The following is a 24,275-nucleotide window of genomic DNA, read 5'->3' as shown; positions in this document are numbered from 1 at the left end:
AACTTACTTTCAAATTCAAGAATACGCTCAAACCCTAAAATCGGAGCCGAACGATCCAAAAATTCAAATGGGGGTAAGAACTAGTCAATATATGCTCAAGAGTTTACATTCTTATTATTAAAGTAATTTTCCAACCCTAAATGCAAGGTTCCTAAAATTTATCCCCGGGCCCACGTGCCCGGATTCCAGATTTTTTTCGAACAAAGTCGTTATCCACAACCTTAGGATCAAGAATATATGATTTCTACTATATTCCAGAATAAATTTCGTGGTTAAATCTCATTTTTATCGAAACCCTAGGTTTTACTCTAAACTCATAATTTTCACTAATTTACATGTTGTAATCTACCCATAAACTATGTATTAAACTCACATTAAATAGAAATAACTTACCTCACAAAGCTAGATGGAAGTCTCCCCTTTTGAAGCTCTCAAATCGCGCAAGAATGGAGTGAGATATGTCAAAAATGACAAACTCTCATATTAAATGAAGGTCACTTGCCTTCAGCGATTTCCGCATCTGTGGTGAGGGGACCGCATTTGAGGTCTCGCTTCTGCGGGAGATCGTCCGCTTCTGTGGAAAATGGTCGGACTAGCTGGGGCCGCATCTACGGTCAGGGGACCGCTTCTGCGGTTTCGTTTCTATGGAAGAGGGGCCGCATTTGCGGAACCTGAGCTCCTCCCTTTGGGCCGCATCTGCGATGGCTTAGTCGCTTCTGCGGGCTCGCACCTGCGGCTGGCCAACCGCAGGTGTGGTTGTGACAGCAACTGGAGCTTCAGCTCATTCTCAAATTTTCAACTTAGCTCGAGGCTCGTCCGATTGACGCTCGGGGCCCCTGGGGCACCGCCCGAACATACCGACAAGTTTGAAATCATAAAACAGACTCGCTCGCACCCTCGGAATGCCCGAAACAACATTAAAACTAAGAATTACACCCTAAAACAAATTGAATCAAACTTATGAACTTCAAGTTCTTCAATCTACTTCCAACGTGCCGAAATATACTTATGCTACTCGGAATGATACCAAATTTTTGCGTGCAAGTCTTAAATGACATTATGGAACTATTCTTGGTCTCGAAATTCCGTTTGGACTTCGATATCACAAAAGCCGCTCCAAACTAAATTTAAAGAACTTTAAAAATCCTTAAGGAATCAACTTTCACTATTAGGCGCCAAAACGCTCCCGGGTCATCCAAAACCCGATCCGGACATACGCCCAAGCTCGAAATCATCATACAAACCTGTTGGAACCTTCAAGTCTCGATTCCAGGTCGTTTACTCAAAATGTTGACCAAAGTCAAACTTGGCCTTTTAAGCCAACCTTAAGGAACCAAGTGTTCCGATTTCAACTCAAACTCTTCCAAATTCCGAACCAATCATCCCCGCAAGTCATAAATCAGTAAAAACAAGTACAAGAAGTCTTATTTAGGGGAACAGAGTTCTATAAAGCAAAACGACTAGTCGGGTCGTTACATGACGTCCTAGAGTTTAAACCTCAAAGTTCAAATTTCAGGACATCATGTCATAAAGTTCGAAAATTGTGTCAATAAGTTTTAATCTTATGTCCTGAATTTTAAATTAGTAGTTCAGAAATTTAGGACACTCAATCGTGAATTTCAAATTAGTAGCTCAAAAATTCAGGACACTAAGTCTTGAATTTCCAAATTCAAGATACTTAGGCCCCGTTTGGCCATACATTTTGGCAATATTTTTTCAAATCTTTTTTGAAAACATTGTTTGTTCATAGATTAATGATCTATTTTTGAAAAATTTCTGAAATTATTTTTCAAGTTCCCAAAATCTAGTTTAGGGTAGATTTTGGGTGAAACTTGTTCTCCCACTCACAAAACTTCAAATTTTTTTCAAATAAAATGCATGTCCAAACATAATTTTAACTTCCAAAAATTATTTTTCAAAACTACTTCAAAAATTACTTTTTCAAGTCTCAGCAAAATTTATGTCCAAACGCTAGCTTAGTTTGGGTGAATTGTCTAATCTTCAAATACATTATAAATTTTGGATATATTTTAAAGAGCGAGCTTAAGATGACTATTATTGCACTTCACCCTAATTAATTTCATAGTTTAAGGAATAATGACTTTATTTTTTGTGGGGCGGAGCTAGAAAACGTATTACGAATTTAGTATCTTTTGTTCAAATCCAACATTTATCTTAATTTTTTATTAAATATATATAAATTATTAATTTAGAACTTGATAAATTAAAATAGTTAGAATTCTAAATTTATAGCCTTCAATCTTGGCTCCACCCCTAGTTCTTATGGTAAATGTATAACTAAAATTCTAAGAACAAAAAACGAAAATTTATTCAAGTAAAAAGAATTTTATCAGAGACAAAAAAAAAAGCAAAAAAGAAGAAGAAGCTAACTTCTGCTTTTTGATGCGTTGGTCACCGTTAGCTAATATATTCGGCCGAGAAAGAAAGATCAGAACGGACGACGTGTCGCCGGCTGCAAAATCTCTCCGTCTAATCGCCGCCGTTCCATGTCGTCGATGCTAAACAACAACAGTATCTCCATTACTGTCTCTGATGACGAGCCCGACGAATTTGCCAACAAGCTTAGGGCACGAGCTCGAAGGAAGAGAAAGAAAATCGGTCACCGAAGCAAAACCAGTTGCACTCATATTATCTTTAAAAAGCTTCTCCGGTGGTGGCCTGTTCTCCTATTCTTACTTGCCGCAGCTCTTCTCATCTTCGAGGCCTCTCGAATTGGAGGGAAACCTAGTTCGCTTGTTAAAAAACCGGATCCGGTGACCGGACAAAAGCTTAATAAGCCTGTTGAGAAGAAACCGCCGGCGAATTTAAATCGTCTCGATCCGGTCACTCATGTTGTCCATGGAGTTAGAGAGCGTGAGTATTTTTGCATTATGATCTAAATTATTTAAGTGCGAAACTGCTGTTTGCTATTATTACGATGTCAGTTTAGGCAGAATGTGCACATTGCTTGTATAATTGAATTGAGTTTAAGTTCTCTTCACTAATGGTGTAAAATATATTTAAAATATCAGGTCAGTTATTAGGTAATTACAAATAAATCTCTTAAGGTAATACTAATGCAGGTTAAATATTACTGATGGTGCAAATTCTTTTTATCCTATAGTATATAACCTAAATCCAATTGAAGTTTTCTTACATTCTATATGAAATGCCCCTGATATAGTGATTTAAAAGTTGAATGATTTAAGGAGTCGACAGGCTGCTTGAACTATGCATGTTTGTAATGTATGACCAAGCATCCAATTTGAAGCTCTTAATGTTTGTGATTTGTTATATTCTACAAAGAGATGAAATATGTGCTAGGCATAAGGGCAATGATAAAAATTTGGTCTTTATGAGCTCAGTGCTTTATTCAAGATCTTCCACTCCCAATTGATTTCCCTTGAACTTTCCAGACGAGGGCTATTAGTTGGGAGTTTCAATATTGGTCAATATGGGTCTTTAAGGGTGTTACTTAGCGAACTGCTTGCGAGCTAAGTTGCAAGGACTCTTCATTTATGGCGTCGCACCCATGTCGACACGACACCAATACTAGTATGGGTGTGGGATACGTTCCGGATCTGGTCAATCAATATTGAGTACTTTGACCACAAAATAAGGAGAAATTAGAAATAAGATTTGGCGTTTTGATTTCTGATTAAGACAAAAGCTAATGTAGATTTCTGGATGACTACCTACAACTTGATAATAAAAGATTGAGTAATGAACTCTACACACTGCATGCAAGTTTTCCACAATGTCTCATAATTTAGGCATATTTTTATAGATCTATTTTTAGATATACCCGACTCCCCCCACCCATATCCGTACCTAGGTTCATACACCCGAATCTTAAAATTTAGATCACGAACCGGCCTCTAGATCGACACCCGTATCGGATACCCGCACCCGAGTCCGAGCAACTTAGCTTGTGAATGACACTTGTTTATTCATCTAGAATTTCCTTGTAAATGCTTCCTTTCAATTGTCCCAAAAATTTGACCTCTTTCCCTAAATGACAAAGTCATCTAATTTTAAAAGTCAAGTTAATGTATAATTTGACTTTTTAGGGAAAGAGATCAAATTTTTGGGACAATTGAAAGGAAGCATTTACAAGGAAATTCTAAATGAATAAACAAGTGTCACTCGCAAGCTAAGTTGCTCGGACTCATACTTGGAGTTATTATATGAGTATCTAAGATATAGGAGGAATCATAAAGTTGGTGCTAAAGTGATCTGGCTGACATATGGGACAGATCATTTGGCTTTTCTTCAAGTAAAACTATGTTATTCAGTATTCCTTTGTGGTTTATTACACAGTGATTTTGTTTATGTACAAGATATTTGAAATGCTTGTCAAAGTGGATATGTTTTTTGGCCCATCGTCTTCAATAATGTGCAACAAATCATGCATCTCTCAGCCTGCTTGAAGCTACTACCAGCTGAAGAGCTTGAGCATCTGGATTTTCCCATGGATAAAGTACCTGCTGATCCTATTAAACGGGTGGTATACATCACAGAGGCAAATCCTGCTTATGTTGATGAGAATATGCCACTTGAGCAACACTCGGAGTCCACAAGATTTAATTTATTCACAGGAAACCAAACTCTCAAGCAAAGGGATGAAAGTTTTAAGGTTGTCGACCTGCATCTTGCTTTTGGTGATTGCCTATTTACCTATGAAATAATTTATGTATCTCTCTCTTTCCTTTTCTTTTGACAATTTGCTTAAGCATTATCTCTCAGGTGAAAGGAGAGGCTTCTATCCACTGTGGTTTTTACAGTGATAAAGGAGGCTTTAGGATTTCTGTTGAAGATAGAAATTATATGGAATCCTGCAAAGCTGTGGTGTCGACTTGTGCATTTGGTGGTGGAGATGATCTCTATCAACCTATAGGAATGTCAGAGTCATCTCTCAAGAAGGTTACTTTTTTGGGATTGTTAATGCTTAAGAGTGGTTTTCAATCTTTAGTTTACATGATGTGCGATTACACTTCAATTGCAAAGTAGTTGGGTTGGAGCGTTGGAGAATTAATTGATGCAGGACGCATTAGTTTACTCAATGTTTTTGGAATTAAATGATGCAGGACACATTAGTTTACTCAATGTTTTTGGAATTAAATGATGCAGGTATGCTTTGTGGCTTTTTGGGATGAAATTACACTTGCATCACAAGAGGCAGATGGCCATAAAGTTGGTGATGACCATTATATCGGAAAATGGCGCATTATCCTTGTTAAAGATCTACCTTTCCGAGACCAAAGGTTGAATGGTAAAATCCCAAAGGTATGCTTATTGCCCGATTCCTCGATTTATTGTATGCTTTTGTATTTTACAATGAAAATATCCTAATACTTAAAGTGAAGCTTCTGTTAATCTTGCCTTACTCCCGATAACAAGATTCTTCTCCACGATGCGTCGAGAAATAATGGTGCCTTACAAAGTAGAAGTGCTATAAAGCAAATCGGATTGATGATCCAATTGTGAAGATTAATAATGTCGGGAAAGTCAAATTTAGTCGCCTTTTGATGCTTCCTTTAAGATTTAATAATTGGATTTTTGGACCATGTATCATTTTGGAGAAAATCCATCATCTCACCTGCATACTCTCCAACTGCTTGATTTTCCATTTTTTGTCTCTGTACCTGGGCTCCCCATTGTAGCAATAACTGCAGAAATTGCATAATTTAATTGATGATTGCATCTGAAGTTCATGTGCCTTTATTGTCATTGATCTAGTAGGTAAAATTTCTACAAAAAATATCTGTATAATGCGGCAGCAAGTCATGGTCTCCAATTGTGGATTTCAGGACGTTGACCAAAAAAGTAGTTTTCAGGATGTTTGTGCTAGGGTTTTGATGCTTTTTGTCCAATATTTAGTCCACAATACTCTCTCACAATAAATTTTCAAGTTTCTTATGTTTATCCTTTTGAAATTTTTTAAATAATAGGTTTATGTGAATGTGTACTTTTTTTCTTGCTAGCTGTTTTATCAGGATTTAATTCATGTCTAAATTAATCAGATGCTGGCCCATCGTCTCTTTCCGAATGCTAGATATTCCATTTGGGTAGATTCGAAATCCCAACTTAGGAGGGATCCATTGGGTGTGCTGGAAGCTTTGCTCTGGCATTCAAACTCTGTGCTAGCAATCTCAGAACATGGGGCTCGCAGTAGCGTGTATGATGAGGCAAAGGCTGTTGTCAAGAAAAACAAAGCCACCCCGGAGGAAGTGGAGGTGCAGTTAGCTCAGTACCGTCAAGATGGCCTCCCTGAGGATAAGAGATTCAATGGGAAGAAAGGTAGGATTTCTCATTTCCCTTGTCAGCTGGGGATGGACTTACCATAATTGTTATCCACTGCATAATCATTATAAAATTGTACCTCAATTCCACAAACGAGACGACCTTTTTTTCCTCCCAAGTAGATAAGTCATTCTCACAGTCAATTTATGTGTGCAGCTCTTGCTGAGGCTTCAATTATTGTGAAAGAGCACACACCATCGACTAATCTGTTCATGTGCCTATGGTTCAATGAGGTGGTTCGCTTTACATCCCGTGATCAGCTGAGTTTTCCATACATCCTTTGGCGGTTCAAAGAGTTTAGGAATATCAACATGTTCCCTGTTTGTACACGTAAAGATCTGGTTAATAGCATGGGTCACATAAGAAAAGCGAAGCCTCTAACAAGTTGATGTATATTCGTTGTTTGCACGAGAAAGGTAGCCGAAACAAGAATGCTCAGGTCTTTCTCCAAGGTTCGAGCATATTGCTTCCTCTATTATGTGTGTTGATGACATTGGATTGAGAGATCGGATAGGATAAGCATATTCCTATTTATTCTTCAGAATTCAAAGGGCAATGTTTTTGAAGCCCTGAAGGGATAGGGAGAGGCCGAGGGGGTTTCATCAATGGGAAGAAGAGGAGAGCAGCGAGTATGTTGTGTATTTAAACAGTGTGGAAGGTCTTTTATTGATTTATAATTCTTTTATCATCTCTTTTGAACAAAGTGGCGTTGTTTGGAAGGTTTTTTTTTTATCAATTTATTATTCTTTATTATCACTAGTTTTCTGAAAATGTTAAATTTGTTGGGTATTCTGCCAGGGTTCGCATTCTACTGTGTTAATATTGAGGTGCGTTAACAAATGTAAAGCACCTAGTTTAGCTCTCTTGGATTAGTGCAGGATTTGCTCGATAATAATGGCGATGTCAAGACTAAAAATAGTTCCATACTTAAGTCATTATACAGTCAAACCTCTCTATAACAACCTCGTTTGTTCCGGATATTTTTGTATGTTATAGCGAATTGCTGTTATAGGAAACATATATTATGACAAAACATGAAATTTGGTTCCGGTAAAAACTTGACTTTTATAGTGAACTAGTGTTATATAAGATGTTATTATAGAGAAGTCTGACTGTATTCGTTCTTTGTCTTCGGTTACTTGATTGTAGGTGAAAAATTACTTACTATATTGAGCCTAGACTAAAATTTCTAATAAGCAACCTCTCTAGTGTAGTATTGTCAACTACTCAAGTTAACTCTCTGCACTATTCTCTTGTTTAAAACGATTCTGTCAATGAGGAAGCCATCAGCCTCTTTCAGTATTGACCATAAAATTATGCATACTATATTTCCCACTGTTCTTTTATGTTGGAGTCTTGGAAAAAGAATTCACTATTCAAAGGAATCGTAATACATAGAAAGGCAATTCTCTTTACTGACTCGGAATAATGTACAAAGAAATATGAATAAATTTTTATTGAATTGTTACAAATTGAAAGAATATTTAACAAAAAGGTCATATATAAGAAGTCCTAATTGTTGACTAGTATACAGTTCTATTTTGCTTGCAAATTTTCTTGCTCTATACATATATATACTTCTCCACCTAAAGGTATCAAAAGGTAGACTTTCTTAGTTGCCAGCCTTTGTGGTAGAGACAGCAAGTCTAGAAAGAATGAATACACAAATGGAGGAAACAAACACAGCTCCAGCAAAACAAGCAAGATCCAGTCCATTAACCACAGGAACATTCTTGAATTTCTCCAATACTCCAACTTGAAGTAGCATTATTAGTGCATGTCCTATTCTTGATTTAGCTTGCATCACTGACTTCATTCCCATTATCGATGGAAGTGTCTGAAAGTAAAACAAATTTTGGCCCGACCTTTGATCTCCTTCAACATTAGTTCTTGATCCCACGAACATGACATACAATCCCATTCCAAAAGTAAGCATAGCAGTCCCTAAAAGAAACATATCTGAAAGAAAAAATAGAACATTATTCGTTTAGAGTTAATTCTAATTTGGTAACATAAAAATGCAGTCAATTATCTGCTATAATCGGTTAAAATACGTTGATAGTATAAAAATAAATTAAGAAAGAAGTACTTACCTATAGCTTCGATCAATAGCTGCACGACATGTCCTAGGTCTGACTTCTGTGAGAGTGCGATAAAATAGTGGAAGTATGACTCTACCACTAGGTAACAGCCCTGCAATAACGAGGATGTTTATGTATTAGTCTTAAAATTGTAAAATTCAATGATTTCTTCCTGATGATACAAGTAAATAGAAACAACATAATCATAAATAATAATAATAATAATAATAATAATAATAATAATAATAATAATAATAATAATAATAATAATAATAATAATACTAATATATATTACCTCAACAAAGCATAATAATGAACCAATCAAAGTCCCTGCAACTGCAAAGAGAGTGAAGAACCGGCAATCCAAAATACCCTGCAAAACAGAATTCCATATATCCACTAAGAAAAAACAAATCTTTAGCATAAGAATATACTTCAATTTCTTGGGTTTTTATTCATTTAGTTAACAGGAAGTAGGAAATGTCAATCTGGGATTTGGACTTGTGGACATAAATTATTATGCGGAACTTCAAACTGTGTATACACACACACAAAAAAAAAAATCCATACAATAAAATCACACTGATTTTGAAGTCGATAACTTTACACCCTGTATTCATACCTCTACTAGTTAGACGCATAGATTGACAAAGGCGGATCTAAAATTTTTAGTACATGAGTGCACTATTAAAAAAATGAGAAAAAAACGTATTAAGTATGAATTAATCCCTATTCCTCTTAATAAATAACTCAACATTCAACCAAGTGTATCATTCAACCTTCTTGGAGTATGAATATCAATAATTAATATTATATACCAATTTAGAAAATAAGTACATAGAATACCTAATTTTGCGGAAAGACCATGGGTTCACGTGCCCCATAATTTTGCCTATAAATCCGCCAGACACGACATTTTATATCCCTATGAGAAAAAGAAAATCCATACCTTCTCGATGAACAACTGTAGATGATGCAACTTCTGCGGCATTTGTTTGAGGAAGTTTTTCAAGTTCTGAAGTATTAGATCTGAGACATTTTCTGCTACTAAACCGATATCTGGAAACCAGTTCTGTGTCATTGGTTCGTCAACAACCACACATGCCAATCTTGACATGGTGCCTGCCCCACCAACATGAGCCTTAGCTGCCACTGGTTTCTTCTCCACATCTCCGCCACCAACATTAATCTTACTACCTTTGTTTAAACATAGTAACCTCAACGAATAATTCCTGAAAGATTTACAAGGTGTTTGTTTCCGAGCATTGTCACCTAACCCCAATTGTTTTGAGGTACGTAACAATCTACCACTGATGGCCATTTTTCAGCTTGTTTAATTTTCTCTTTATTTTTTTTGACTTACTTTCTTTCTCCATTGGACCCAAGTATTTATATACAATACACAGAAAAAGTGCAGAAGATTCGTGGCATATTAGCTAGTATTGTCGTGAAGTAATGTGACCTTTGTTTTGGCACTGTTCTCCACTTTTCTTGGAGAGGTTGGTTTTGGTAAGGTATTATGAACTTTTCAACAATGTTAACCGCAAAAAATGTGGTGCAGTGGATGAGACTGATCTTTCCTTAACCAGAGGTCCCGAGTTCGAGTCCTAGGTATGAAAAAATCCTTGGTAGGGAGCGCTTTTCCGAATGGGATCCTACGCGGCGCGAATCCGGATATAATCGGGCTCCAATAAACACCAAGTGGGAAACTAAAAAACACTTTTCAACAATGTTACATTACAGTGTGTAGGGTCATAAGCATTCTCTTCCGCACACGTGGCAGTTCGTATCATTCCGCGGACTTCTATTCGTAGAGAGAATAATTTCAGAATTTGGAAAGTGGGATTCCTTTTTGATTTACATGGTTGAATTTTAAAACGCAGCTTTGGGCTGTATATCAGCTGTCGCCCCACGTGCCTTAATTTGTAAAACCCTAGTGAACGGTGTATACGAATAGATTGAACGTCAAGCAATTGAAGTTCCATTTTAGTGGTCATAACTACTTAGGTGATAGGTTTTTTTAATAGAATTAGGGCTAAATTTGAATATGTTAAACAGGTTGAAGCTTAATGTGTCAAAACCAAATCGCTCAATTAAAGTTCATTCTTCAATTGTTTATTTAAATTTGTATAATATGTTTTACTTTTTTTTTTGCTAATGAAAAGACTTATATTAGAAATTAAGTAACGTGAGAGTTATAATTATTATAAGTCAAGACCGTTCAAATAAGAAACAAAGCTGATAAAGCAAAGGGAGGTGGATTTTAACCCCGATGTTGATCTGACGCAACTGTTTTCCCTATTATATAACCGAATATATTTTAATAAGCTAAATTTGACACTTCTATATGGGACGATTCAAGCTCATCAATAAGTTTCTGTACGACGTCTTTCTCTATACTATTCATGGGTAAACCCCATACAAAAGATATTTAGGAAACAAGCTAGTGAAGAGAACAAAAATTGAATGTGTGGCCTATTCATTCGCACCTTCTTTCCACATGATTGTAAAGGAGAGCAGATTTAAACTTGTGAGTACCACGTTTGAATTGTGACATTTGTTGGCCTTGGTAGAGACGCGTCTTCTTTTAATCACATGAATTTCCTTACTTTCATCTTTGGAGTAAGCATTCGGCAACAAGAAGACAAATTCTTGGGGGTAAGGATAAAAACTATGGAGCTGTAAGATTGGTTGAACCATATTAAAATAAATATATATTTAGCTCACAAAATGATGGTTGGGCTTGTTTTTGTGTATCCGTGAATAAATAAATAAATAAATAATTGAATCAACTGTTTTGGTACACATAAACAACACTGTCTCTATTTTTTTTTTCCCATAAATAAAAGGAAGATTTACTGGTTTGAGATCTATTATTTGTACCCAGGGACAAAGCTAGAGTAGAGGGCGGATGAGACAGGTTCATTTGAACCTAAAATTACATTGTGCATATAATGTCAAAATCCTTTATATGCATGTATATTAGATGTTTATTTTTTAAACTTTTTTTTGGTCTCATTGGTAAAAATCCGTTCTCCCCATATGATTGTACTTGTTAAGTGAATTATATAAGATCAGAGGTAAAACTAATGGATTCGGATGAACCATAACGTTTATAGAGAAATGTATACTTTTAGCCGTTACCATATATATATATATATACACTTTTTGGCTGTCAAATGTAATTTGTTTCTTTGCCTCGAGAAGAGAGGAGCTGTGGTGGTGTCATAACCCAAAAATCTCAAATGTCGTGATGGCACCTATAATAGTACTAGGCAAGCCGACATCCACAAATAACTACACATCTTTAAATTGAAAACATAATGAAACAAGCTTAATAGTAAAAATCTCATAAATAACTGATTAAGAAAATACCACAACTCAATACAAAATCCCCCAAAATTCGAGTGTCACTAAGTACATAAGCATCTAAATGACAACACAATCTGACTGCTAAGACATTGTCTAGAAAGATAGAACAGTACAAATAAACTAAAAAGAAGGAGAGTCGAGGTCTGCGGACGCCAAGGCAACTACCTCAAAAGTATCCAAGCAATAGAAACTCCAAACCTAGCAACCGCCATGTCCAGAAGTACCTAAATTTGCACACGAAGTGCAGAGTATAGTATGAGTACAACCGAGCAGTGACGAGCTCAGAAAGGTACAAGCCAATGCATATTAAAACAGTACAAACATGATAAGAAAAATGACAGTAATACCTCATAGAAAACTCATAATCAATTGTACACAATACAGAAATGTAGACATGCTTTCAAGTTTAACAGTTTAAGCTCAACATGGATAAAATATGTGAAGTATGACTGATATGAGGAATGTTGTATCTCTATATCTACATGTCAAATGTGCACGTCACAATCTCTGTCACAGTCTCTGCCTTTCGGGTGAGCACTCTGTGGCGAGCACTTTGTGCGCACTAGGTAAGCCTGCAAACCACACAGGAGATGTAAACCATACTAAGCAATCCATGTGCGGCAGGCTCAATACAGAAGACATTGAGGTAACTGTGAGCACCTAATTTTTACCCTACAGAAAATACTCCTACAAATTCACAAAAAATAGATTTGTTTTTAATTATTTTAATTTTTATAGAATTTTTAGGAATTTCTTGCTAATTGTTGTTTGCACTTTAGTTGCATGTTTAATATCTTAAAATTATAAGAAAATACCCAAAATGTCTGAAATATTCATTGCATAATATTTTAGGTTTATTTGCATTTAGGAATTAATTACATTGATTTAATTGCATTATTAAGCAAAAATCACAAAAATGGTCATTTCTACATATTTAGCTTTTAGTTTTTAAAATTAATATTTAGCTTTTAGGAATTAATTACATTGATTTAATTGCATTATTAAGCAAAAATCACAAAAGTGGTCATTTTTACATATTTAGCTTTCTTTAATTTTAAGTTAATTAGTTGTTTTAATGATAGAAATAGATAAATAATTTTAATTTTTACAAATTAGATTAATTTCGGACTCATTTTAAGTTTTAATTGATTATGATTTAAAGTCCAAAAAAGAAAAAAGATTTAAGAAAGGAAGATGGCCATTTTTCTAAGTCAAAAATTGGACTGGGTCACATTAAAATGGCCCAATTGCTTTAAATCAAGCCCATACCTGATCGGCCTAACTCTCTATATTCCTAAAACACCCAATTCCCCCTTTAATTCAGGTGATTTGCATTTATACCCACTTTTTGGGTCACATTTTAACGTATACCCCCTTTGCAAAAAAAATTGCAAGCGTACCCACTTTTCGCGTAAACTTCAGGCATACGGGTCTGAAGTAGCAAATGCGATTACGCAAACTTCAGCATTCTAGTAGACGGGCCTGAAGTTGTTTGTAATTGTTGAACTTAAGCATTCTACTAGCTGAAGTTTTGTTCTCTATTTGCTGAACTTCAGCATGTTTTAGCTGAAGTTTTGTCCTGGATTCAATAGTTTTGTCGTAAAACTTTTTCAAAAACTTCAACAAAAGATGCTGAAGTTATTTAGTTTATTTAAAAACTTCAGCACTAAATAAGCTGAAGTTTTGTCCTGGATTCATTAATTTTTTCATAAAGCTTTTTCAAAAACTTCAGCAGAAGATGCTGAAGTTATTTAGTTAATTTGTAAAAACTTCAGCATTAAATAAGCTGAAGTTTTTTGTCCTGCATTCGTTAGTTTTGTCATAAAGCTTTTTCAAAAACTTCAGCACTAAATAAGCTGAAGTTTTTTTGTCCTATAGTCGTACTGGCTGAAGTTTTGTTCTCTATTTGCTGAACTTTAGCATAATAGTTCAACTTTCAGAGCTTAGTGTAAGAATTGCATCAATAAAGCCGCAATCAGCTTGCTGTTTGATATCCCATTCCTGGATCAATCTGAATTCATTGCAAATATAATAAATACGGACAATGAATTATAAATAGATGAAGAAAAGTTCTAAAATGTTGTTTCAACAAAAATGACAGTAATTATGAGCAAATCAGTAGTAAAATATACTACAAATTAAAAAAATAAAGAGTAAAATAAAGAGTAGAAAAGAAAGAAGGAAGAAAGGAGCGCACAAGTAACGTATATGTTAAGTAATTTTAAAAATATAGTTATCTATACTATATTAAAAGCACGAAGGCCCTTAGCGAAATATCGTTCGCCTTTTTTACCCTTTGAAAATAAAGTATACACTAGACAAAATAGTCATTTAACTATTTTCCTAATATTTATGACTTTAAAATTACCTAAATTTCAATAATATCTTTTTCCTTATTTAAACTATATAATATACCATATTTATAAAAGACATACCAGCATAATCAATGTAAGAAACTAGCGTGTACTAGAACTCATTCAAGGTTTAGGAGTGTTGTCTTTGTTTTAGAATTATTGCCGGTTAATTCTTTAGAATTTTACTATTTTAGTAAAAAATAAAAGAAAATTAATTGAAAGAGAATAAATATAAATTATTACTCTTTTAGTGTGAATATTTTAAAGGTTATTCACTATTCTCTTTACAACAAATAACTTAAAGTAATGAAAGGGTGCATGTGCATTAAAATTTACCAATAAGTAATAGATTTAATTTTAGGTCCATAATTGTTGAAGTTTCCTATACATGGTAAATCAAACTTATAAACCTAACATGATGAGTAAAAAAATATATATCTATAAATAAGTTTACCAAAGACAACAATGCAATTATTAAAATAATTACAATTATATTATAGTAATAATAAACTATAATGTATTTTAAATTTTTCGTTGAAGTTATACATGTTAAAGCACAAACTCGGTTAGATAATTGAAATATAAATAAGAAACCAAAATTTATATATCTAAATTAATGGTAATAAATTGTACCTTTTCTTTATAAGAAATTTAAGGATAAAATAGTAAAAAATAAAGTATATTATAAATAAGTCGTCATTTTTAATGTTTTCCTTTTTTGGCATCCAGTCCTACAAATGCTAATCTCACTATATTTTTTTATATTAAACTATTTATAGTAGTTATTAACTCAATCGTAATTGCTTTTATAACTTTATAATATCAAGTTTATACATATTGAAGTCTCATGTACATCGCAAACCAAACCTATAAACATATTAGGAACTATCTATAACTAAGTTTAAAAATGACAAGACTATATTTGAAAATAATATAATTATAGTAATAATAACTATAATGTACTTTAATATTTTTGTCGAACGTATACATGTTAAAGCTCAAACGCAATCAGATAAGTGAAACATAAATAAGATAAATTTATATATCGAAATTATACTAATAAATGGTATATATATTTGTAAGAAATTTAAGAATGAAATAGTAGGAAAAAATATATTTTAAACAACTTGTCATTTTTTTCGTTGCATTTAGTCCAACAAATGACAATGCCTAGCTCTATTTTTTTATTAAATTATTTATTATAAGATATTAATTCAATCACATTCATTTTTTAGACTTTACATTGTCAATATTAATTTTTGGAGTTATAAGACTAACCTTTTATTCTCTTTTGTGTTTTGTTTTTAGTATTAAGTCATTAAAATAACAATAATTTTCATGAGACCTCACACATACTCATAAATCACAATAAATTATCTAGAAACTTTTGTCGGCCAAGATTTCTTCATTTATTGAGTTAACTAAATGAAAACACCATTCAGCAGTTCCAAGAATATTTCTTTAACTTTTATTATATAATTTAAAATTAATTAAATATATAGTCGAATAATATTTACGTAATTTTTAAAAAATTATGTACTCATTAATATATTAATATAGGTACACGCGTAACGCTTTAATATACGTATATTAACGTCGTAAGTTAAAATGGGTGTGTGCAATTTTTACCTTTAATTCCTTCCTACCAAAATCACAACCCTCCTCCTTGAAAAAAACCAACAGCGGCGCTCCATAGCTCCTCTCTTCTTCAACGAAAAACAGCCACCCCTCCGTCTTCAGCAACAGAACTCCCTCCTCTCAACACCTTCAGTTGCCTCAACAGTCCTCTCTCTCGTTTTCTGCGTCGCTTCCGTCATCGGCGAACTCACCGGAAACACGAGAGTAGCGGCGCCTCATCTTTTCACATCTCCGCCAGCCGCCATCTCTGACCCTCGCACCCATATCTCACTCTCGCCTGATACACACGTACTCAAGAGCTTACATAAATGGGCTGGGAATTTGAAAAGTCTAAATCTCTGATTTGAAGAACAAAACAATAAAAAGGGAAAGAAAAAAGGAGTCCGAAATTGCTCAAGTTGGTTACTACTGGTTTTCGAATTTATTTCTCGGAGTTTCTGGATATCTGTTTGTGTAAAAGTGCTGGGATTTCGCTGAGCTGAGCTGCTGCTGATTCTTGACTCGTTAATTTCGCCCCTGTTTGGTTTTCTCTTCATCGAACTTAATTCTAGAGGAACTAGCTGTTTCCGGCTGGATTAGGCTCTCAATTTTGTTATCTCAGCTTAATCGGGTATGTGCACACACCCCTGTTACTCCGTTTGAATGCCATATGAAAAGTAAATTTGTTCATCTTTTAACTCGGCTCAACTGCATAGATCTATCGTGTGTAATTGATGATCTTGTTTTGAATTGTCTCCTCTGTTAGACTACGGAATTGTTTATCCTCTAATCATATTCAAATGTTTAGATCTAGCATGTATAGTTGCTAAACTGGTTCTTAGAATTCCTTCTTTGTTAAGATTTGAAATTCTCAGCAGGTTGAAATTAGATATTCGAGTTGTTAGATGTTAAGGGATAATTTGACATTTACTGTTGATAATTAATCATTGTTAGAGTTTCATTTGTAATACCATAGATTTATCGCTTAAGGTTGTAGGTTAGGGGAAATTGTGATGTCTTTTTTACCACTAGAGTGAGACTAGCCAGTTAGGAATTAGTCTTAGGATGCTATTGATCAACTACTGATGATGGACTTTATCTTCTGTGTATTAATACCTTACATATTCTCGTATTTCCTATATCTCTTATATTGCTGTTACTTTGTTTTTATGGTATTTATGTTATGTTATGGATTTTATGGTATTTTATGTTGTTTTATTATGAGTCTATTGATAGTACTAATATAGTGTCTCTTGTTGCCTCTTTGAGCCGAGGGTCTCCTGGAAACAGCCTCTCTGCCCCTCGGGGTAGAGGTAAGGTCTGCGTACATATTACCCTCCCCAGACCCCACTTGTGGGATTACACTGGGTTGTTGTTGTTGTCTTGAAGAATCTGAATGTGTTCATTTGAAATGGGCTCTGAAACTGAAATATGTGCTATAGCTATGTTAAACTATTTTGTTTGTTCTGCATTCATTTTCATCTGTTCTCATAAGATGGATGTGTAAGTATCTGTTGGGTAATTCTTAAAATATGGATGGCAAGCTTGAAGGTCAGTTTCTTCGAACTTGTCCAGTTAGTTTCAAAGTTGATTTAAATTTTAGTGGTGTTGAATGCACAATTGCTAACAGGTCGCAGGGTTTTGAACTTGTTAATGAATCAATAGCTAATCCATTTCACCACAATTAATCTCCATAACACAAGGCCTTACAATAATCTCAAACTTAGGAGTTGAACAAATTATGGATGTTTGTAGTTCGCTTTAGACACAATTTAATCTATCATCATAATTATGTACACGTTCGCATGACATGATTATGATTTTTCAAAAATTAAATCGAGGTATGCGTCCGCGCAACTTCGGCCAAACAATCTTTAATTTATAAAGCGTGATAAATCGTGTACACGTATGTGTGACATGGTTTTCGCGCCCCAAATAAAACGGGTTTACACACATGTAATCCGTTTCAAGATTAAATCCATAAACGCCATAATTAAAGGCGGTAAAAAGGTAAATGTACATATGTTCTAAAAATGAGTAATTAAACAATTTAATTAAGCCATGTATGATTAAAGCGATCGTGCTAAAACCACGGAATCCTGGAGTGCCTCACACCTTCTCCCGGGTTAACAGAATTCCTTACCCGGTCTTCTGTGTTCGTAGACCATAAATAGAGTCAATTTCCTCGATTTGGGATTTAAAATAAACCGGTGACTTGGGACACCATAAATTATTCCAAGTGACGACTCTGAAATAAATAAATAATTCCATTTCGAATAGTCACTTTAATTGGAAAAACTCCCTATCCCCTCAGGAAAAAAGAGGTGTGACAACCACACTCAGCCTTGATGATCTTGAAGTTAAAAAAAGAGAGCCTTTTTAATTAATTAACGTTGGCAACCCAGTTATAAAGAGAAGAGCTCGCTTCTGTTGCTTTGTTCGCTTCAGGGGAAGTGATCCTTTTTGTGTACCTGATACGCTTCAGATCAGAGAAGCGCCAGATGTCTCGCTTCGCATCGCTTCTCGCTTTAAGCGAGGAAGCAGTCACTTTTAACAACACTGAATCTGCCTCTCCCATCAATACTCTACCATCCTCGTCTTTGATGCACCTCACTTGGTCCAAATCCCGAGCCTTCCTCTCTGTCGCCTTGGCCAGCCGGAATAATTTCTTCTCCCCGCCTTGGCCCCTAGTTCCTGGTACGGACTATCAAAAGCGGCAGTCTTAGCCTCTGTGACCGCCAGCTTCGCCTTCTTCCTAACTACCTTATATCTCTCTCTGTTCGCTCTCCTCTCTTCCTCGCTTGTGCTCCTTATTAACTTCAGGTATGCCCCCTTCTTCGCTTCTACTTTACCTTGTACCAGTTCATTCCGCCACCAGTCGCTTTTGTGCCCGCCAGAGTAACCCGTCGAGACTCCCAACACCTCTCTCGCTGCTTCCCTTATACAATCCTTTGTCGACGTTCTTCCTCTCTCTCACAGCCGATAACCTCCCTTCCAACTCCTGAGCTTTATCCTTAGTCAAGGTGCCCCACCTGATTCTCTGTCGTCCTCGTGCAGTCCTCTTCTTCCTCTTCATCATGATACCGACGTCCATCACCAAGAGCCTATGCTGCGTCGCGAGGGTCTCACCCGGGATAACCTTGCAATCCTTGCATAGCCCTCTGTCACACTTCCTAAGGAGAAGACGTGTTTTCAATCGTCACGGAATTGAAATACGAAACTTGAAAAATTGATTCTTGTATCTCAATGTGCTGATATGAAATTTTAGAAAAGTTTTGCAGGCTTTTATTTCAAATTTTTCAATATTTGATGCAGATTTTTATTAGAAGATTTATTACTTTGAAGTTCAAGGGTGTTGTTATGCTGAGCTTCTTGCCTCTTAATATCTATTTAATTAATGTATATTTTATCTTATTTGAGCACTTGACCCTTTCGAGTAAAAGAAGCATTCTTATATTTGACGGCACTCATCTGCTCCTCTATCATTGCCTTGGGACAATTTGAGATAATCTCTGGATTCGTCCCTGATTTATTGAATTTGTGTTTTGGTTAAAAGGGAAGGTTATTTACAATTTGAGATAAATGGGGTTCTCTACATACTCGTTGCTCATCTGTTTCTAATCATATCTTGCAGAAATGATTGTTTTGGCAAGTTCAGTGTTTTGCTCAGCCCCAACATGGCCACTGTGCAACCCATCAGAGAGCAAGCAACACTCTAGTACACCCATCTTTAGGAGGCTGACTTTAACAAGATGTCAAGCCAAAAGATGGTAAGATTTTCTTTGACAATTTGGCGATCAGTTTCTGTGCAATTCTAAGGCTTTTCACTAGGTTAACTCTGTTCTTGACGCTAGCTGTGATTGTTATGATATGTACAAAGAGCTAGTTCCATATGCCAATGCATGGTCTTGGCAAAAGGCTATTGTGGACAAGAGGAAAGCACAAATTGAAAGGAATGAGGATCTTGCGGACACACTCATTGTATTGCAGCATCAGCCGGTTTATACATTGGGTACTGGTAGTTCTGAGGAGAATCTACATTTTGACATAAAGAATGCTCCTTTTGAATTGTATCGAACAGAACGTGGTGGTGAAGTGACTTACCATGGCCCTGGTCAGGTACATTTCACTTGCGCCTACTTCCCCAATTGTATTGATGCAGTATGATCCTCATTTTTCGTAGTGTGCTCTGCAGCTGACTGAATAGGTTGTTTTTAATGCTTGATGGTATTGATTCAAGGGCTTGCAAAGTTTCTATTCTAAGTTCTCTAATCAGATGTTGGTAAGCTGAAATGGGGCTTTGACAAGACTGCTGTTATACTCTCCACTGCTTAACTGCTGGGGCAGGGATGTGTAGATGGTGTTAGGTTTCCCCTTTTTGAAATGTATTACTTAGGATTTGCATATGTGCTTAAAGACTTTGAATCATGTGTTCGTTTGAGCTCTTACACTTCTGACATGTGATGCTTTTATCTGAAATTGTAGCTAGTTATGTACCCAATCATCAATCTCCGATATCATAAGATGGACCTTCATTGGTACCTCAGGAGCCTTGAGGAGGTGATTATACGAGTTCTTTCTTCATCATTTTCTATGGAGGCTTCCAGAATTGACGGTTTAACTGGTGTTTGGGTCGGTAAGTTCTGAATCTCCATATTATTTGGATGGCCTATATCAGTCTGCAACAGTATTATCAGATATTTCTAAACAAGATTTTAAGATACTGTGGTTATAAAGGTTTAGGTGAAAATAGTTAGTTAAAATGGTTTGTATTGAAGGTCCCTCATGTGCTCTGGGGCATATGAATGACATTGGTGATTTAGAACAATTTCTCGTAGGAGTTGCCTAGTCATGGGAACTGGCAATTTCATCTCAATTACATTGTTGTTTCTCCCCTTCCACACACCTCGCATACGAACCTTTTCTTCATTTTTTTATCCCTCAAGTTTTCTGTATTGTTATTATTACGTCTCTTAATTCTGAAGGGAGGCATGAAATACTGGTCTAACACTGGCTTCTTTCAGAGGGTCGCAAATTAGCTGCAATTGGTATTAGAGTATCTCAATGGGTCACGTATCATGGCCTAGCGCTGAATGTCACCGCAGATCTGGCTCCCTTTCAGCAGATAGTTCCATGTGGGATCCGTGATCGTCAAGTTGGAAGCATAAAGGGATTACTGAAGGAGTTCTCAGTCTCTAATGGCTGTGGTACAGAAAACCATCAAGACACTGATGATTTCCAACTTATTGATATTGCTCATAGATCTTTAGTTAAGGAGTTTTCTGAAGTTTTCCAAGTTGATATCCATGGTAAACCTATACCTGTTTTAACTTCTTTTAGAGAAAGCCCTTCTCCTGGCTTGATTAAGGATATGACTTATTCTTGAAGGGTGAATTAGTCATGAAATTTTACAAAGAATTATCAGATTTGATGCAATTTTTTCTTTTCAAGTGATTTGGTCTGATTGATCTAAATTATGAGCATTGCAATTCTGCAATTGATACTTTAATATGGATACGGAGTAGTATGCTTTTGCTGTGTCGAACATGTATGGCACTGGTTAAGAGTGTATTACCATCAAACTCAATTATTCCTGAAACAAACTTATCTTCTTCCTTTTTGGATAAGTAAAAAACTAATTAACAAGGTGTAAAGATTCTTTCGTTGTACATTTGGACATTTGTTCTGTGGCTCCCTTTCTATGTGGTCGGGAGCTACGTTATGGTTTCCTTCCTCTCTGGTTAAGTAGCTAAAAAAAGAAGCGGTATCAGGACCGAAATACTGCATCAGATAATTTGAAGCTAATGCAACCCAAAGTTTCTATAAAACAAAAAAGAAAAGGATGAACAACTTCATCTACAAAGATTAGTAGTTTTCAGAAACAGGTCTGGAAGGAAAGAGCCTTTGAAGAAATGTAAGCAACGACCATAAGCAAGTTATTCCCAAGACTTGGAAAGTCACTATCAAAGCAATCAATGCACCATTTCTGTCAAACAACTCCGGGGTGACAGGAGCTCCGCTCATGGCAAACATCAGCTTCTCCACAAAATGCACGGATCTTGTCAACTGATATATTCTGTAAACCTGCAAATATTCGAAATCCTCAATTCTCCATTCTACTTTCACACCCGAAAGAAAAAGAAAATGTAGCAGTATACATACCTCAAAAATAATTGGCACCACGGGCCAAGAAGATGATCCATGTCTGTCAAGAAATCTCTCGAATAAATATTGTACTAAACAGCCAAGCAGAAAAGGAGCCACTGCAACCAAGCCTGGCAAGCCAAGTGAAGGCCAGGTAACATAAAGAGCAAAGAGGGGGGCAAAAATCTTAAACCCCATTACAAAGAAAGCAGATGTTATATATCCCTTCAGCCCAGTAATAAGGCTCCATCTCTTTGCACTGAATTGTAGATATGGCTTCTGAACGTGGTCAGTGACCCGAAGGTATGTCGCAAGGCCAATATAAAACATGACCTCAGAGAAAAATGAAGACACAATTTCTGCAAAGACATGTAGATTTCATTAAATTTTGACATGTATAAAAGCAGGTGCAGCTAATCGTGTTCATCTAACTATGTTCACAATCTCATGGCTCATACAATTTGGAAAATCTCAGTTCTGTAAATCTGATAACATGCTACCTTCTAGTAATGGTAAAATAGGAAGAGATCCTATTACATGATACGACTCTTCGACCAGGAAGATGCTTTTAGGTGGAAGAAAACTGACCATAAAATCAGTATTCAAGATATCATAATGTTGTTGCTTAACAGCTTAAACAAGCAAGCTACACATCAACCGAGCTTGCCTATTAAAACTATCATAACTACCAGAACGTAATCAGCTAGCCCAAAGTAACACTTCAACCTACAATTCAAAGTTGGGTATTTTTACTACATGCAGCTGATACAACAATCATAAACATAAAAGCAGAGGAATCTTCTGAGACACTTAAATCTTGTTTTCCATCAGCTTAGAGCATACTGCTAATTACATCTAGTGGGGATGTATCTAATTAACCATTTTAATTGTCTGAGCTAGTAGCTTCTACTCTCCATGAATGAATAGAATAGATGATTGCTAACAAACCATAGGAACTTATATGCTTTATCCCAAAAGAGACAGACAGTTCATGATCGGAGTACCTCCCATAGGAACTTATATCAGCTAGATAACCACAACATTCAAGCTTAAGAAAATAGCATGGTCCCACTTCTTTGTTCATTAACAAACTAAAATAAATTGTTTGTTTAATCCAAAAGGGAGATATTCCTAAATTATGTTATAAAAATTGACTAAATTAGCCCTCACTATACACATCAAAACATTCAAAGCTGATAATTTTTTAACATCATTTCCACAAATTTCTATATCCAATCACTAGATTAGTCAGCACCATTCCAAGAATTTGCATATCCAGTCAATGTTTACAGAAATCAGCACATATAAAGTAACAACCAAGTATTAACTAAACTTTTGGCATACCTGCAAAGGTCACATTCTTGATTAAGTCATCAATGGCAACAGCAATGAAGAACCGAGGAAGCACTAAAGAAGAGATCAACGCAATAGGAGCAATAACCCAGAGAAAGGAGCTTCTTTTTTCCTCAAAAGGGGCTGACACCAACTTACTTTCTTCAATTAGTTGGTGAGTAAGTCCGTGGAATGAAACAGAACCTGATTTACCCCGAAATGGTTCAGACCCATTACTGGCGATTAGACTTACACTCCTACTTTCCCTGCCATCATAATTTAACTTCTCCGGAGGACTAGAATTAGAGGCATACACTATCAACCCCTTCTTCAGTGATGGAATAACTGTAGTAACAAATAGACCATATTGAAGCAGAGCAAAAAATACTATATTTCGAGGCAATATAGAGGTACATAGAAGAGGAAATTACAAAGAGAGAAAGGAACTTTGCATTCCAACTACGCACAATAGTATCTTTAAAGCAATATAGACACTCCAACAGAGGAAAATTTCAAAGAAACAAGAAAATTTACATTTCAACCCACAATATTATCTTTATAGGAACAAAATAAAACCCAAAAGAGAAACTGAAAGGAAGCAAGGAAATTTACATTTCAACCCAAAATACTATATTTAAGTCAATAATAGGCATTCAACAGAGGAAATTGCGAAGAAAACGAGAAAATTTACATTTCAACCCAAAATATATCTTTAAAGCAATAAAATAAAACCCAGCAGAGGAAATTGAAAAAAAGAAGGAAATTTACATTTCAAACCGTTTTGAGCAAAAGGGTTTGTTTTCTCCAATCGAACATAGCTTCTGCCATTGTTCTTCCGCACCAGAGATGACACAGAAACCTAAATAGAATTAACAAAATTTTACAAGTGTATATACAGATAGCTATGGGCTAAAAACAAAAAAAAAATACTTACATTGTGAAACTGGAATTGAGAACATTTGGGGATTGAAGCTTCATGTTGAAGCAAAGAACAAGCAGATTGCAGGTTCATATTTTGTTTTTTTTAAGGATAGTAGTAAACCCTAAACCCCATTTGAGCTCCTTTCTTTTT

The 24,275-nt window shown here is 35.5% G+C and overlaps 4 protein-coding genes across 4 annotated transcripts; 2 read left to right on the top strand and 2 right to left on the bottom strand.

Annotated features, from left to right (window-relative positions):
- Positions 1-2,377: 2,377 nt before the first annotated feature.
- Positions 2,378-7,059, top strand: LOC104217548 (probable hexosyltransferase MUCI70). The gene is made up of 6 exons (XM_009767829.2): positions 2,378-2,874; positions 4,422-4,636; positions 4,747-4,923; positions 5,131-5,286; positions 6,024-6,300; positions 6,460-7,059. Exons 1-6 carry the CDS (start codon positions 2,508-2,510, stop codon positions 6,690-6,692), a joined length of 1,425 nt encoding a protein of 474 aa, XP_009766131.1. The 5' UTR covers positions 2,378-2,507; the 3' UTR covers positions 6,693-7,059.
- A 673-nt stretch (positions 7,060-7,732) lies between these two features.
- Positions 7,733-9,777, bottom strand: LOC104217556 (uncharacterized). The gene is made up of 4 exons (XM_009767839.2): positions 9,334-9,777; positions 8,680-8,757; positions 8,397-8,496; positions 7,733-8,262 (listed from the first exon to the last, which is right to left on the bottom strand). The coding sequence occupies exons 1-4, from the start codon at positions 9,703-9,705 to the stop codon at positions 7,916-7,918; spliced, it is 897 nt and encodes a 298-aa protein (XP_009766141.1). The 5' UTR covers positions 9,706-9,777; the 3' UTR covers positions 7,733-7,915.
- Positions 9,778-15,728: 5,951 nt separating this feature from the next.
- LOC104217561 (octanoyltransferase LIP2p, chloroplastic-like) lies at positions 15,729-21,177 on the top strand. Its single transcript, XM_009767849.2, has 5 exons — positions 15,729-16,358; positions 19,362-19,497; positions 19,582-19,846; positions 20,213-20,363; positions 20,752-21,177. Exons 2-5 carry the CDS (start codon positions 19,364-19,366, stop codon positions 21,111-21,113), a joined length of 912 nt encoding a protein of 303 aa, XP_009766151.1. The 5' UTR covers positions 15,729-16,358; positions 19,362-19,363; the 3' UTR covers positions 21,114-21,177.
- A 141-nt stretch (positions 21,178-21,318) lies between these two features.
- On the bottom strand, positions 21,319-24,275 carry LOC104217569 (uncharacterized). Its single transcript, XM_009767855.2, has 5 exons — positions 24,138-24,275; positions 23,972-24,062; positions 23,216-23,548; positions 21,890-22,230; positions 21,319-21,811 (listed from the first exon to the last, which is right to left on the bottom strand). Exons 1-5 carry the CDS (start codon positions 24,213-24,215, stop codon positions 21,593-21,595), a joined length of 1,062 nt encoding a protein of 353 aa, XP_009766157.1. The 5' UTR covers positions 24,216-24,275; the 3' UTR covers positions 21,319-21,592.

This window comes from Nicotiana sylvestris, chromosome 4 (assembly GCF_000393655.2).
Source record: "Nicotiana sylvestris chromosome 4, ASM39365v2, whole genome shotgun sequence".
In the NCBI taxonomy this organism is placed as follows: Eukaryota; Viridiplantae; Streptophyta; class Magnoliopsida; order Solanales; family Solanaceae; genus Nicotiana; species Nicotiana sylvestris.
This window is presented reverse-complemented; position numbering and strand designations above follow the sequence as displayed.

Coding starts and splice junctions, on each gene's coding strand:
- LOC104217548 (XM_009767829.2), top strand. CDS start 2,508: ATGTCGTCGATGCTAAACAACAACAGTATCTCCATTACTGTCTCTGAT. Junction 4,637..4,746: donor AAAGGGATGAAAGTTTTAAG/GTTGTCGACCTG, acceptor ATTATCTCTCAG/GTGAAAGGAGAGGCTTCTAT. Junction 4,924..5,130: donor CAGAGTCATCTCTCAAGAAG/GTTACTTTTTTG, acceptor TAAATGATGCAG/GTATGCTTTGTGGCTTTTTG.
- LOC104217556 (XM_009767839.2), bottom strand. CDS start 9,705: ATGGCCATCAGTGGTAGATTGTTACGTACCTCAAAACAATTGGGGTTA. Junction 8,758..9,333: donor TACAGTTGTTCATCGAGAAG/GTATGGATTTTC, acceptor TCTGTTTTGCAG/GGTATTTTGGATTGCCGGTT. Junction 8,497..8,679: donor CATTATTATGCTTTGTTGAG/GTAATATATATT, acceptor TCGTTATTGCAG/GGCTGTTACCTAGTGGTAGA.
- LOC104217561 (XM_009767849.2), top strand. CDS start 19,364: ATGATTGTTTTGGCAAGTTCAGTGTTTTGCTCAGCCCCAACATGGCCA. Junction 19,847..20,212: donor CTTACCATGGCCCTGGTCAG/GTACATTTCACT, acceptor CTGAAATTGTAG/CTAGTTATGTACCCAATCAT. Junction 20,364..20,751: donor TTTAACTGGTGTTTGGGTCG/GTAAGTTCTGAA, acceptor GGCTTCTTTCAG/AGGGTCGCAAATTAGCTGCA.
- LOC104217569 (XM_009767855.2), bottom strand. CDS start 24,215: ATGAACCTGCAATCTGCTTGTTCTTTGCTTCAACATGAAGCTTCAATC. Junction 23,549..23,971: donor TGCTCAAAACGGTTTGAAAT/GTAAATTTCCTT, acceptor TTGTTACTACAG/TTATTCCATCACTGAAGAAG. Junction 21,812..21,889: donor TGGTGCCAATTATTTTTGAG/GTATGTATACTG, acceptor GAATATTTGCAG/GTTTACAGAATATATCAGTT.